Source organism: Saimiri boliviensis, chromosome 11 (genome assembly GCF_048565385.1).
Source record: "Saimiri boliviensis isolate mSaiBol1 chromosome 11, mSaiBol1.pri, whole genome shotgun sequence".
Classification (NCBI taxonomy): domain Eukaryota; kingdom Metazoa; phylum Chordata; class Mammalia; order Primates; family Cebidae; genus Saimiri; species Saimiri boliviensis.
The window spans coordinates 30290639-30303580 of record NC_133459.1 but is presented as its reverse complement, the minus strand read 5'-3'; the positions used below and the strand labels follow the sequence as shown (position 1 = coordinate 30303580).

The window sequence follows — 12942 nt, the reverse complement described above, 5'->3', positions numbered from 1 at the left end:
TTTTCCACCATGATTTCTCAGCTACAGGTTCATCCACTCATTCTTCCAGTGACTATGTAAGTACATCCTATATACCAAGCCATGCAGAAAGCAGCAGTTCAGGAGGGACTTGGCCTATGTGGGGCTCCTCTCATTTGCCAGAGTGAAGTTAAGTGTAGGATAGCCAGCTGGGGGGGTCTGCCGGGTTCAGTTCAGTCTGGCCTGGAGGTCTATTCAGGAAGCTGTTTCATGGCAGTTTTAGGGCTGGCATTGTGGGCTGAAAGCAGCTACCTCAAACTTCATAGCTTGGCCTTTTCTATTTTCTCAGGCCCCAGTTTTATCTTCCAGACAAACTCCATTTATTAAGTCATAACTTTCCCCCATTTTTATTAAGCACAGACATCTGTACTTGCAAGTCGGATCTTTAGATCAGCATAATACCCAGTCTACACCGAGTGTCTGTAATGAGCTGACCACATTTCAGTCAAAAGCCAAAGACATCAGACATTCTAGTTTGCCAGGGGGCTTTATACTGGGTAATGGTGATTATCTTTTGGCTTTTTGAGATAAAGATAAGAGCTCTGAGGCCCTGCGCAGGGCTCTCCTCCCTGCAGTGGATAGTTGGAAGTAACTGACTGTTTTGCAGGTCAGTGAGGCCCAGCAGGTGTGTCGGGCTCAGCCAGGTCAGCTGCATTCTCCTCTGGGCTGCTGTAGTGCTAGAATCCCAGCATTAGATGGAATCCAGTTCCCAGAGGCTAGCCCCCATCCAGAGCTAAAATCCCCTTCAGACCCCCTCCCTGTGAGTCTGGCGTCTGCTTCCAACCTCCAGTGGCAAAGAACTCAGTGCCTTTCCAGGCAACCCGTTTCCTCCATGACTGGCAGAAACATCTTCCTGATGTGGATTCTAAATCCTGCCATCTTGAAAACCCCACCATTGGCTGTGGTTTTCTCTGGGGGCCACCCAGGACATACGTCACCCTTTCTGCATGCTAACCCCCTTCATAGTGGAGCCTGCTCTATATGCCACATTGTCCCCAAGTCCTCCCTTCCCTAGGCCAGGTAGCCGTGGGCTCTTGAGCATTCCCTTGCTGAGCATCTCCCCCCGCTCAGCATCCTGGTCACCTCCGCTGAGTTTTCTTCAGTTCATTCAAGTCCCCCAGAGTGGAGGGCCGAGGCCTCCATGGTGCTGGGTTCAGGCAGCAGAGCGTGGGGTAGAACTGCAGCCGTCGGAAGCAGCACCTGTTGTTTCTTTGTTCCCACTGAACCAAGTGTCTGCCGAAACCGATGCTGCCAATTGCAGTCTCTCATCTTTGTGCTCAGCTGAGGCTGACGAGCCCAAGACCTGCATTGATCTTGTGAGCATGATGGTTGGTTCTGAGTTTGGGGGCCAGCCCTCACACCTCATCCTGCACACTCACCTCCAAGCCTACCTATGCACTGTGCCAACAGCTTTGGGTCCTAAGGCCACTGGGAGTGTGGAATGGGCAGGAGAGCCCATCCTCCTGGCAGCTGCTGGGGCTCTGCCCCATCCACAGAGGGCTGGGCTGGTGAGTCATGTGGAGAGCAGGTGTCGTCCTTAGACCACACATTCCACCTGCTCTGGGTAAAGCGGTGTGCCTAAGAGAGCAGTGCTTCAGCACTCCTGAGCTGGGCCCCTGGCAGCACCAAGGCTCTGCCTACCTTCTTGACAGGGGAGGTCAGAGGGAGCCCGCAGCTCCATTAATCAAGTTAAGCAGACCTGGTGGTGTGCATAGCAGAGCTGGCCCCTGCCAGATGTCCCTGTTCCTCAGCAGAGTAGCACTTGAGACTGTGTTCCACGTCCTGCTCTGGCAACAAGGCTCAGGGTTTGGCAGCCTTAAAGTCATCTCGGTGGCAGACGGAGCGTGTCTGGCCAAGTCTGTGGCTTTCTCTTTTTATCCTGTGAGTTCATAGAAAATAGATGCAAGTCCTGGTTTCCAAGAAGGTAACAGTAAATCAGCCTGTTAACCTGCTGTCTGCCCGCCATGCCGCCCTTACCTTCCCCGGGCCATTGGGCCTGTGAACAGACAGTTGTGTTAAGCAAGGTCCCGGCGTCACAGGATTGGCACCGCATGAGGAAGCAGCACCATGTGTGCCGAGGCCTGGCTGAGTCCATCTGGGATCCCGTGTCGTGGTGGTGGGAGGTCAGCAGATAAGAGCATTCTAGTGCCTTCTTGTCTTCCCTCCCCCCAGCTTCCCCGCCTTCTTCTGCTCCTAACCTAAGCAGCACAGATTTTGTGCAATGACAAGGAAAGGGAACATTCAGTGCCAGGCTTTTAATTACAGTTGCTTCGGGCTGCTGGCCTCTGCCAAGTGGCCATGGAGAGTGTTCTGTCACACCACAAAGCCAACAAGGTCGGGTCTGTGGTGTGTGCCCTTGGCACCTGGTGAGGGTGGGGCTGTGCTTGTGGCCCACTGGAGAAAGGCTGGGCCCAGATTAGTTCACACAGGCATCAAAACAGCCAGCCAAGTGCAGCCCTGGGCTTCAGGGAGCCACTGGACCAGATGGAAATGCCTGTTGGGACCTTTAGAGCAGCCTCCAGGGAAGGCCTTTAATTGGGTAGAAAAGGGGTTTTTGGGAGGATGGCCAAGCTTTGGAAGGATGATGGCGGCAGATTATACGGTGGGGTATGGCCAAATGAGAGAAGTACAATGATAATCATGTCCACAACACTTCACAGTTTACAAGGAGCGTTCCACTTGCTTCAACATGCTTAACCCTCACATCAACCCTGCTTAGGGGACACAGGCTCAGAGAGGAGAAGTGATTTGTCCAGAGTCACACAGGCAGAAACCCAGGACAGAAGCACCAGCCTTTTGCCACACCCAGTTGTCTTTCCATGAGGGGTAGGGGCAGATTCCCCCTAGCTGGAGCTGCCAGGGCAGCCCTTGTTCAGGGCAGCACTGTGGTGACGCTGGTGAGCACCACATGCTCAGAGATTTTGGAGACGGAGCATCGGCTCTGCAAGGACAAGGACTTGTGGCTGACAGAGGAGCGGGGACTAGGGGCCTTCAGAGAGCTGCAGGGACCCCGGCCAGGCAGGCAGCAGGAGAAGGCAGCCTTAAACTGCTCCCGGAATTTGCCTTGGTTGGGAGACAAAAGACAGCCATAAGGAGACAGATGCAGCAGGAAGGGGCCTTGAGCCCAGGGACACCCACGCAGCTCCAGCCAAGCTGCCTGTGAGGGTGGGGAGGGAGGGACAGAGCTGGGAGGGAGAGCCCTGAGGCCACCTCAGCACCGCCGCCGCCTGGGAGAGTGAGGACAGAGGCCCTGGAGCAGGTTGCCAAAGAGAGACGATCTGATTCCTTGACTGCGCTCTGGCTCAGAGGCTGGCTCAAACGTGGTGTCTGGCTCAGGGGCCTCAGGTCACCTCTGCCTTCCTTGGCGTGTATGTGGGCTCACTATCTGCTGCTAGGCTTGTCCCCTCTCTGCCCTTTGATCATGAAAATGACGGCAGCAGCAGCCCTTTTGCATATGGCAGTCACGATGTGCCGGGTGCCTCAGCATCTGTCCCCCAGAACATCCCAGCACCCAGCGAGGCTGGAGTCCTTTCTCCTCACTTCACAGATGGGATACACAGAGGAACAGTGGCTTGTCCCAGGCCACCCAGCCAGAAGCTAAACCCAATTTGAATTCCAAAGCCCTTCTCTTAAGCAGGCAGGGGAGGGAGGAAGAGAAGGAGGGACCACCATACCACCCATACCACCTTGTTCAGCCCAAGTATACCGGGGAAACAGATTTTGTCAGCATGAGGCCCCTTTGATCATGTGTCATTAGCCTGCCAGCCTCTCTTGTGCCCAGCACAGGGCTGAGCACACAGTAGGTGCTCAGTAAACATAGACCAAATCAAGGCATATGTGTCAGGAAGTCTCTCTGCCCTCTGCTCCCCACAGGGCTCATCTCTTCTGTTCTCTTTTCTGAGCTGGAAACCTGCAGCCAGCCTTGCTGAGTAATTCTTGAGTCTCATTGAGGGTTATACTATTGACTCCTGATCCCTTCTTTAACCTTTTAATAGTTCCTCAAAGATTATTTCTGTCCAGGCTTGAACAGTCATCTGGACCAGTTCTTTAGAAGCCTAGTCCCAATATCAGAGGGCTGGTGAGTCACACTTCTGCCGAGTTCAGCGTCAGGGCCATTACCACCCCGAGACTGGGAGGTAGAGGGAGAGGGTGGGCACGGTGGGACAGCAGAAAGGGGAGCCCTGGAGTGGGAGTGGGGGCGGCTGGGAAGGAAGACTTCCAGAGGGGACAACCCCTGAGATTCTGGTCACTCTGCCAGTGTGTGTCTAGCTGAGCAGGGGAAGCCCTTTCCCCAGGTCTAGCCTGTCTCTGCTGGTGACCCTCCTTTAACCCTGACACCTGGACTGTGCGATCCTTCCTCAGGCAGGGCTCCAGGGCCTTCCTCCCACAGGTGTGACTCCTGCCAGGGAAGATGGACTCCTCTGCCTGTGCTGATTGGAGGTCCTGCTGTGCCTGCACCTGGATGGGAGTGGGGGCGAGCTGGCCTAGCCCCTGCCCTTCTACTCACTCACTGCTCTGCAGAATCGCAAAACTGGATCCTGGGTGCCGGCCACTGTGGGGAGTGTGGCCTGTCTCTCACTCAGGCCAGGGCTTCTTGGGGTGGGTCCTCCCAGAGCAGGATCACTGTGCCCACAGCAGGCACATCCTCGCCTGCTGCCCTTTATTTGGGCCCTGGCTTGGGGATGGGGAGACTTGTCACGTGGACTGTTGGCCACCCTCAATCGCTGCCTCCCCAGCCTGCTCACCGCTGAGGAAGTTGTAGATGATGGGGTTGGCAGCGCTGTTGGCGTACACCAGCCAGTGGGAGAAGGTGAAGCAGGCGTAGACAGCTTCGCGGTTGCTGGCTTGGCGGAACATCCCGAACACCCTAGGCCCAGGGTTGAGGAGTGTCAGAAATGGGGTAGCTGTGCGTGCATGTGTTGGGGGAGCGCTGCTCACAGAACCTGAGCTGTAAAGGGCAGGAGTTCCCACTGCCCACTTCCATCCAAGTTTTCTGGCCTTCTGTATCTGAGGTCTTGGCCAGGGTTTGGGGTTCTAAGCATGGAGGGTGTCAGGCTCTGCAGTGGGCATCTCCAGTCTCCTGGCCATCAGATTCCCTGGGGCTTCCCATCTGCTTTCTCATCCATCCTCACAGCAACACGGTGAGTCATAAACATCATCCATCTTTCCATTAAGGAAACAGGCTCAGAGAAGTAAACTAACATGCCGAAGATCACACAGCCAGGAAGTGGCCAAACACAATCTCCAAGTGAGACTGTCTTCTGTCCAGTAGCCCGCATTCTCTCCCCGGCACCCTGTGGCCCTCATTGGCTGTCACTCCAGACACATACATGATTTGCTCTCTCACCTCCTTCAAGTCTCTGCCCAAATGCAATTTCCTTGGAAAGGCTTTTTTTTTTTTTTTTTTTTTTTTTTGAGACAGGGTTTTGCTCTGTCACCCAGGCTGGCCTAGCCCCAGGCTGGAGTGCAGTGGTGCAATCATGGCTCGCTGCAAACTCGACCTCCTGGACTCAAGCTATTCTTCCACCTCAGTCTGTGTAGCTAGAACTATAGGCACATGCCACCATGCCTGGATAATTTTTTGAATTTTAGTAGAGACAAAGTCTCACTATGTTGCCCAGGCTGATCTTGAACTCCTGGCCTCAAGCGATCCTCCCTCTTTCGCCTCCCAACATGTTGGGATTACAGGCGTGAGCCACTGCACCTGGCCCGCTGCTTTTTAAAAAACTGTTATATCTAAAGCAAAAGCAAAAACCCCCCAACCCTTGCCATTGGCACTCTCCATCCTATTTTGCTTTTCTTCCCAGCAGTGATCACTGCCTGACATTATCATATACATTGAGTTTTCTATTTCCTTCCCTTCTCTCCTATTAGAATGCAGCCTCCATGAGGCAGGGCCTTGGTCTGTCTTGTGCACTTGTTCACTGTATTTCTAGCCCCCTAAAATGTGATGACTGAGTGAATGAATGCGTGAATTTTCACGATAGCCCTAGGAGACAGAGACTCGGAGAAGAGAAATTGCCTGCCCAAGGTCACACAGTGGAGAAGGGATGGAGCCAGGTCTTTCTCCCAAGCAAGGAGAGCTCCCTCCCCTGACCTCAAACTTCTCCCCAACCCAACCATACCCCATGCTCTCACCTCTTAAGGACATTGAGGACACTGATGGGCAGGTAGCAGAGGGCGAAGACCAGCAGTACCACCATCAGCATCTTGGCTGTCTTCCTCCGCGCACGCATCTGCTTCACTTCAGCCAGGAAGGCACGGGCCCGGGGCTGGGGCTCTCCACCCAGGTCCCCCAGCTGGTCTGAGGGCCGCTTCCAGTTCCGCACCAGTGCTGAGGTGGTGCCAGGGATCTGTCCAGTACACACAGAGATAGCAGCTGTGGGTATAGCACCTTGGGAGGGTGGTTGCCTTTTGTGGGGCCCACTGAAGGCTGGACCCTGGGCAGGGTGGAGATGGGCAAAGGGAACAAACCATTGCAAGAGGAAGGAACCTAATGTTTATGACAAAGACACTCTGGACTTGAGAGTGAACAACAGACTTTCTTTTCCTTTTTCTTTCTTTTTTTTTTTTTTTTTTTTGAGATAGAATTTCACTCTTGTCACCCAGGCTGGAGTGCAATGGTGCAATCTTGGCTCACTGCAACCTCAGCCTCCTGAGTAGCTGGGACTACAGGTGTGTGCCCCCATGCCCAGCTAATTTTTATATTTTTAGTAGAGATGGAGTTTCACCATGTTGGCCAGGCTGGTCTTGAACTCCTGACCTTAGGTGATCCCCCTGCCTCAGCCTCCCAAAGTGCTAGGATTACAGGCGCGAGTCACTGCGCCTGGCCTAGACTTTGATTCTCCATTAGCTCATTGTGAAACGCCCTGCAACATGCCTTGTGGAAAGATCTTATTGGCCCTTAGGTATAGATGAAGCAACTCAGACTTAGGGAGGTGGGGACCCTTGACAAGGCCCCAGGCCACATCTCCTCAGCTGCCCATCCATCCTCCCTAAATCTCCAACACTATCTTTGAGGGTAGGAGTGGGGGTGAGTTGTGCCTCCCCTGGGTCATACCAGACTGTGGGGAGGCCTGGGCAAGGGGTGAACAGGTGGGCAGCATGGAATGGCCTGGGCCAGTGCCCATAACCCTGGGTGTTTCTGGGCTCCTGGAGAAGCCTTTCCTACCACTGGACGCTTGAGTCACCCACAACAGAGGGGTATGGCGCTACAGTTCCGGAAACTGTGTCTAGAGCCAGCTGAAACATTTGTGAGCTGTATGACCTTGGCCGCCTCACTTTCCTTTCTCAGCCTGGCTTTCATGTCTGTCAAATGAGGAGGATTGTGCCTGTGTCCTGCTTGGCTGGGGGGTTGTGGGAGCAGATGATCAGTGTGGGTGGACTGCAGTGCTGGCCACCCAGAAAGAGCCCTACTGGACTGTGTGCTCCTCCCAGGCAGGACTTGGGTCTCAGCCAGTCCATGTCTCCACCCACTGCCCGGCATGGCCTGGGTGCAAGCCAGTACTGTCTTTGGAATGCAGGTGACTTCCCCAAGTGTGAGAGTCCCTTCCTGAGCCTGGTCATGTTCTGGACTGCATTTTCTCACTTCCCGGACACCAACCCAGGACTCCCACTCGCTAGGCCCAGGGCCTCTGAACACCCCTAAAAAGCCTAGGAAACCCACTGTGGGTCAGTCTGCAATGCAGGAAAGAAGACAGGCCCTGGAACCAGAAGGCTCTGGCAAGTGGGTGCCCTTATTTGCCATTTGTGACGTGGGTAACGATGCTTCTTTTGTTAGATGGTTGTTAAGACATTGGATGCAAAGTGCCTAGTTTGGCAAGCAAGACGGAGTTGCTATTCTTATTGTCGCAGTGGTACTAAACTGAGCAGTGGGGGCTCACAGATCTGGGTTTTACTTCCTGATCTACTCGCTGAGTAGTTTGGGGGAAGTTATGTTGATCTTCTGGGTCTTGGTTTTCTCATATATTTAATGGGGGCAGTAAATGATGTTAAGAGGACGTGAGACTATCCGGGAGCGGATGGTTCAATAAACATGGCAGCCACTAATATTAGAAGGATGTGTTACTACTGTTGATTCCAGGGTGGCTACTAGCGCTTTTCGCCTTGAGCTCGACATGTCTCTGGGCTTCCCCTCTCTTTGGTTGCAGCCAAGATGGCATGTGCTGATGGCAGAGGACTGTCTACTCCGTTAGGCCAGAAGACCCCTACCCCCAACCCCAGCCCACACGGTGACACCAGAGTGGGCCTTACCTGGCGGCCCCAGAGCTTGCGGAATATCTGGAAATAGGCTGTGGCCATGAGGCCCAGTGGGGCCAGGTAGGTGACAATAAAGAAGCAGCTGTGGTAGATCTTGGGATAGAGGTCATCTGCAGGGGTCAAAACGTACGAAGTCAGGCCCTGTCTGCGAGCGCCACCCTGCCCTGGCTAGCAATGCCACCCTGTCCTGACTAGGGCCAAAGCAAGGCCTAGGAGCAACTGGACCCCATGCAGCCAGCATGACAAACAGAGTCCAGCGTGGGGTGTCCATCCTGGAAGGACATCTACACTAGAGCAGATGTCTACGTAAGAGGAGGTACCCACCCTGGGATATCCCTGGTAGGTGCCAGCCTAAGGTGTCCTCTAGGGAGATACCTGCCCTGGGATTTCCTACCCTGGAAGGGTCCCTGCTAGATGCCTGCCCTAGGGGTACATGCTCCCAAAGTGCGCACCTGAGGGGATGCCTGCTTGAGGCTTCCACCATTACCTGCCCAGTGTTCATCACAGACAGAGAAGAGCCGTGTTCGGTTGGCTAGCTCAGGCAGCACACTGCTGCATTCCATGACTGCAGCCTGGGGCACCATGACAGCCAGTGACACAGCCCAGATGCCCAGGATGGAGCCGCGGGCCCGCCGGGCTGTGCTCTTGAACAATAGTGGGTGGCAGATGGCATACCAGCGGTCCAGGGCGATGAAGCTGAGAGTCAGCACTGCCACTGACACAGACACAGCCTGGCCCATGGGGACACAATGTCAGTCAGTCATTTTGGGGCCGCTCAGAGATGGGAGAGCAGGTGAGTGAGGAGGCTGACGGCAGGCACAGTGCAGGGCAAATCCTGATTCCACCACTTACTGGCTGTGCAAATGTAGGCAAGTCACTTATCCTCTGTGAGGCTTGTCTACAGAATAAGAATATACCATCTACCTGGCAGGATTCAAGTGAAATCATGTAGAAACAATGTCCAGCTTCAGACCTGGCACATGGTAGGAGCACCCCTACTGTGAATAATAACTTGCACCTACAGAACTTACTATGTGCTGGCCACTGTTCTTAACATCCTCACAACAACCCTACAAAGTAGGTGCTCTTACCCCCCTGTTGCCGATGAGGAAACTGAGGCACAGAATTCCCTCATCCTTCTGTCTTTATGCTCAGGGTCACCAGAGTTAACTAGTTGAGTGGGAAACCTCAAAACAGTGGGAAATCCAACAGGCATTTCTCTGCCCTCTAATGCCATCCCTTCCCCAGGCTGTTAGGAAAAAAAATCCTCATTCTGGGAGGCAGAGATGAGTCTTGGCCAGAGGTGTGTGGGCATTGCCTCCAGGGGTGGATCCTGCCCTCTGGGGTGCAGGAAGTGGATCGAAGGGTACAAACCGAGAGAAGTCTTCCTTCCGCCCCACTAACACCATCTGGACATCCTGGTTTCCACCACTGGGGCTTTTCCTGGCCCGTGCGGGAGGGAGAGAAGGCTGTTTCTGTCAGGCCCCCTCATGTCTGCCCCTTTGGGACTGGGGAGCAGTCCTGGGGTGTTGTGTAAGTGTCTCTGTGGGCTTGTGCCTCTTCTCTACTGTGTGCCTGTGTACCTGGAGGTGACTACATGTGTCCATACGTATCTATGTATATGTTTGTGACTGTGACCGGGGGGGGATCTTTGTGAGTGTGTGGGGTTGTGTCTGTGTCCTTGAGTGTCTGATCTGGTGGCTTGCTCTTGCTTGCAGTAGAAGATGACACTTCAGGGGTTGCGAGCCACTGACCTGTCTGAAAGGCAAGTCTGAGGGTCGTGGAGGCCTACGCAAGGCCATGGGTTTAGTGCAGATGTGACAAGGAGTAGTGAGGGGTGCCTGGGCAGAGCTCACCTGTAGATAGGGGATGACCTTGCAGAGGGCATGGCCAAAGAGCCAGGACTCAGTGATGTCTACTAGCAGGCTGGCCGGCAGGCAGATGGCGGTCACCAGGACATCAGCCAGAGACAGGTTCACGATGAAGTAGTTGGTGACTGTCCTCATCTGGTGGTTTCGCCACACGGCCAGGCAGACTGCAGGGTGCAGCAAGGTGAGGTCAAGCTGGTGGCAGAGCCACGCCCATCCTAGTTCTGCCCAATCAGCGAGCCCCTCCCCGCACACCCCTCCTTCAGTCCCCAGGGAAAGCCGGCAGCACAGCAGGGCAAGCTCGGGACCTACCCAGCGTGTTGCCCACCAGAGCCACGAGGAACACAGCTACATAGGCTGCGATGAGGACCCACTCGTACTGCTTTGGGTACAGATAATCGTGCCACAGATAGCGGAGGAACTCGTCTTCATAGTCTGGAGGCACAGGGGATGGCTCCCTGCTGCCAGGGGGGACCCCTATCTGGGTCCCTGGGGTGGCTGAGGGCTCCATGAGCTCAGGAGGTGCCGCAGCAGAGGGGCATCCTAGGCTCTGTGGAGGGAGAGGAGGGAACCCTGGGCCAGCCCTCAGACTGCTCCCCTTAGAGTATCTGGAAGCTTGCACCCGGGTGTTTTGGGGTCTCAGCCCCCAAACTTCCTGAAGGGAGGAAGGAAAGAAAGGAGTGGGGAAAGAGGGAAGGAAGGAAACATTAGGGAGTGTGGCAGGTACTTTGCATGTAAGTTTCCTCTTAATTCTCACAGTCATGAAATTGATGGAGGAAGACAGACCTCGGTTGCATCCCAATTCCACATCAGTTGCCTTAGGTAACTTACCTGGCCTCTTTCAGCCTCGGTTTCCCCATTGATCTAATGGGGTGATAACCCTACCTACCTTACAGGGCCGAGATGAGGAGTAATGAGCTCTGATGCATGCCAAATGCCTCACCAAGAACCTGGCACGAGAAGGTGGTTTGGGGGATGTTTCCAGCTACTCTTAGTAGAGTACGCTGCTTTGCAGATGAGAGGGAAGCTCAGAGAGATTGAGTCCCTTGCTCAAGGTCACAAAGCTCCTAAGCCAGGTCTGTCCGAACCCACCAAACACCATAGATTTAGGTGGAAAAGCCATCCCGATTTCAAATGTTTCTTGAGCCAGTTCACAGGCTTTAATTTTGGGTTGGGAAACAGGGTCAATGGAGGTGTTAGAGACCCAAACCCCACCCGCCAGACTTGCCAGACCCTCCGGTGGGCACCCGCGCGCGCGAGCGCGCGAGCACACACACACACACACACACACACACACACACACACCCCCCACACAGTGGGGGTGGTTCGGGGAGGGACTGACGACCTCTTGGGAGCAATGGGGGCGTCCAGGCCCCCTGCGGGGTCCCCTTTGGGTCCCCGGGGCCGCGACGCTCCCCGACGGCCGCCAGGAGCCGCTGTTCTGGCGCGCTGGCCGCTCTCCATTCATAAATCCAGCCAGCCCGGCTCCCCGCCTCTCTCTCCTCCCGCACTCAGCCCCTCCTTCACCCGGCTGGCCTGGGAAGACCCCCGCCGGGTGCCGGAGGGTTGCGGATCACCGGAGACCTCTGAGGAGGAAGAGGGGACGCCTTGGTACCCCACTGAACGCCGACAGGCCGGCTCCGTCCGCGGGACCTCCCTGCACCTCGGGGGTTGCGGGGGCTCCGGGGAGGCGGGGGGAGAGAGGGCACTGGGGGTTCCGCGGGAGCCTGCCTGGAGGAGAGCAGCGCCGGCCGGGAGCCAGTCTCCCAGCACCCCGATTACCACCCGAGAATCTTGGCTCCCCCCATCCCTCGCCGCAGGTCCTTTGGAACCCCATCCCGGGCCTGGGGGGTCCCCCACACCCCGCACCTGTTGACTCCGGGACCCGGGCGTTCTCCGCTGCTGGTGCCCGGACCTGGCACCGGGAGCTTCACCTTCCTGCGGGGAAGACCAGACCTCTGGGGTTCGGGGCTGCGGGAGGGGGCCGGGGCAGCCCCTCCCTAGGCTGCGTTGCCTCGGCTCGAGGGTCTGAGCGCCAGCCCGGGCTACTGCGCGGGCTGTGGCTCGCCGCGGGCCCCGCCGGGCTGCGCGCTGCGGGGACGGGGGCCGGTGGGAGAGGCAGGGCGGGGTGGGAGCCCCCAGCAGGTCTCCGCTCCGTGTTTTCCAGCCCCGAGACCCGCAGGGCGGAGGGAGACGCTCGTTCCTTCTCGCCTCCCACTTCACGCTTCCATCCCACCTTCATTCCTGCGTCCACCCGTTCATTCATTCCATCCTCATTCATTCCACATTTATGCCCCTGGCCACCCCGCATTCTGGGCGCACTTAGTGTGTGCCGGCGGACCTGCCAGCTTCGGAGGGCCAGAGTGCAGAGATGGAGCCCGGCCCCGCCTCTCCTTGCTGCCTCACCTAACTGAGGAGGAGGACGGCACAGGCGGGTCACAGGGGTGAGACAGAGAGGATGCCGGCACCGCCTCCAGCCCAGCTCCGGATGCTGCTGGAACAGCTTGCTCCCAACGATGCCAGAGAGCCCTGCTCTCCCATCTCCCATCCCCTCCCCCGTCCTATCTGCCCCCAATTATTCTTTTTGTTATACCTACTGCTTCCCTCCCAAAACAGGGACGCTGGTGGGGGCAGGAATGGGGGTTCATTAATTCCACAAATAACCATTTATTAAGCTATGTGCCAAGCAGTGAGTTATATTAATAAAGCTACATGATGCCTGATCTCGTTTAATTTTCACACCAACCTGGTGAGGTAGTTATTATTGTTCCCATTTTACAGATGAGGACACTGGACC

At 55.7% G+C, this 12942-nt stretch overlaps 1 protein-coding gene across 5 annotated transcripts; it reads right to left on the bottom strand.

Annotated features, from left to right (window-relative positions):
* On the bottom strand, positions 1-12547 carry HCRTR1 (hypocretin receptor 1). Of its 5 annotated transcripts, none has more exons than XM_039473756.2 (9): positions 12487-12547; positions 12015-12083; positions 10458-11731; positions 10134-10312; positions 8765-9008; positions 8272-8387; positions 6157-6371; positions 4764-4885; positions 1-3081 (listed from the first exon to the last, which is right to left on the bottom strand). In XM_039473756.2, the coding sequence occupies exons 3-9, from the start codon at positions 10906-10908 to the stop codon at positions 2891-2893; spliced, it is 1518 nt and encodes a 505-aa protein (XP_039329690.1). In that variant the 5' UTR covers positions 10909-11731; positions 12015-12083; positions 12487-12547; the 3' UTR covers positions 1-2890. The 5 variants fall into 5 exon arrangements, with proteins under 5 accessions (XP_039329690.1, XP_074236526.1, XP_039329689.1 ...); XM_074380425.1 differs by having other exon boundaries at positions 10458-10800; positions 12487-12541; XM_039473755.2 differs by having other exon boundaries at positions 12015-12540.
* Between the last annotated feature and the right edge of the window lie 395 nt (positions 12548-12942).

Bases quoted from the DNA above. Each gene is read 5' to 3' on its own strand.
- HCRTR1 (XM_039473756.2), bottom strand. From the start codon at position 10,908: ATGACTGTGAGAATTAAGAGGAAACTTACATGCAAAGTACCTGCCACA. The intron at 9,009-10,133 runs GTGAGCTCTGCC...CCCATGGGCCAG, and splicing joins AGGTCATCCCCTATCTACAG to GCTGTGTCTGTGTCAGTGGC. The intron at 3,082-4,763 runs GTGAGCAGGCTG...CTCCCAACCAAG, and splicing joins CATCTACAACTTCCTCAGCG to GCAAATTCCGGGAGCAGTTT.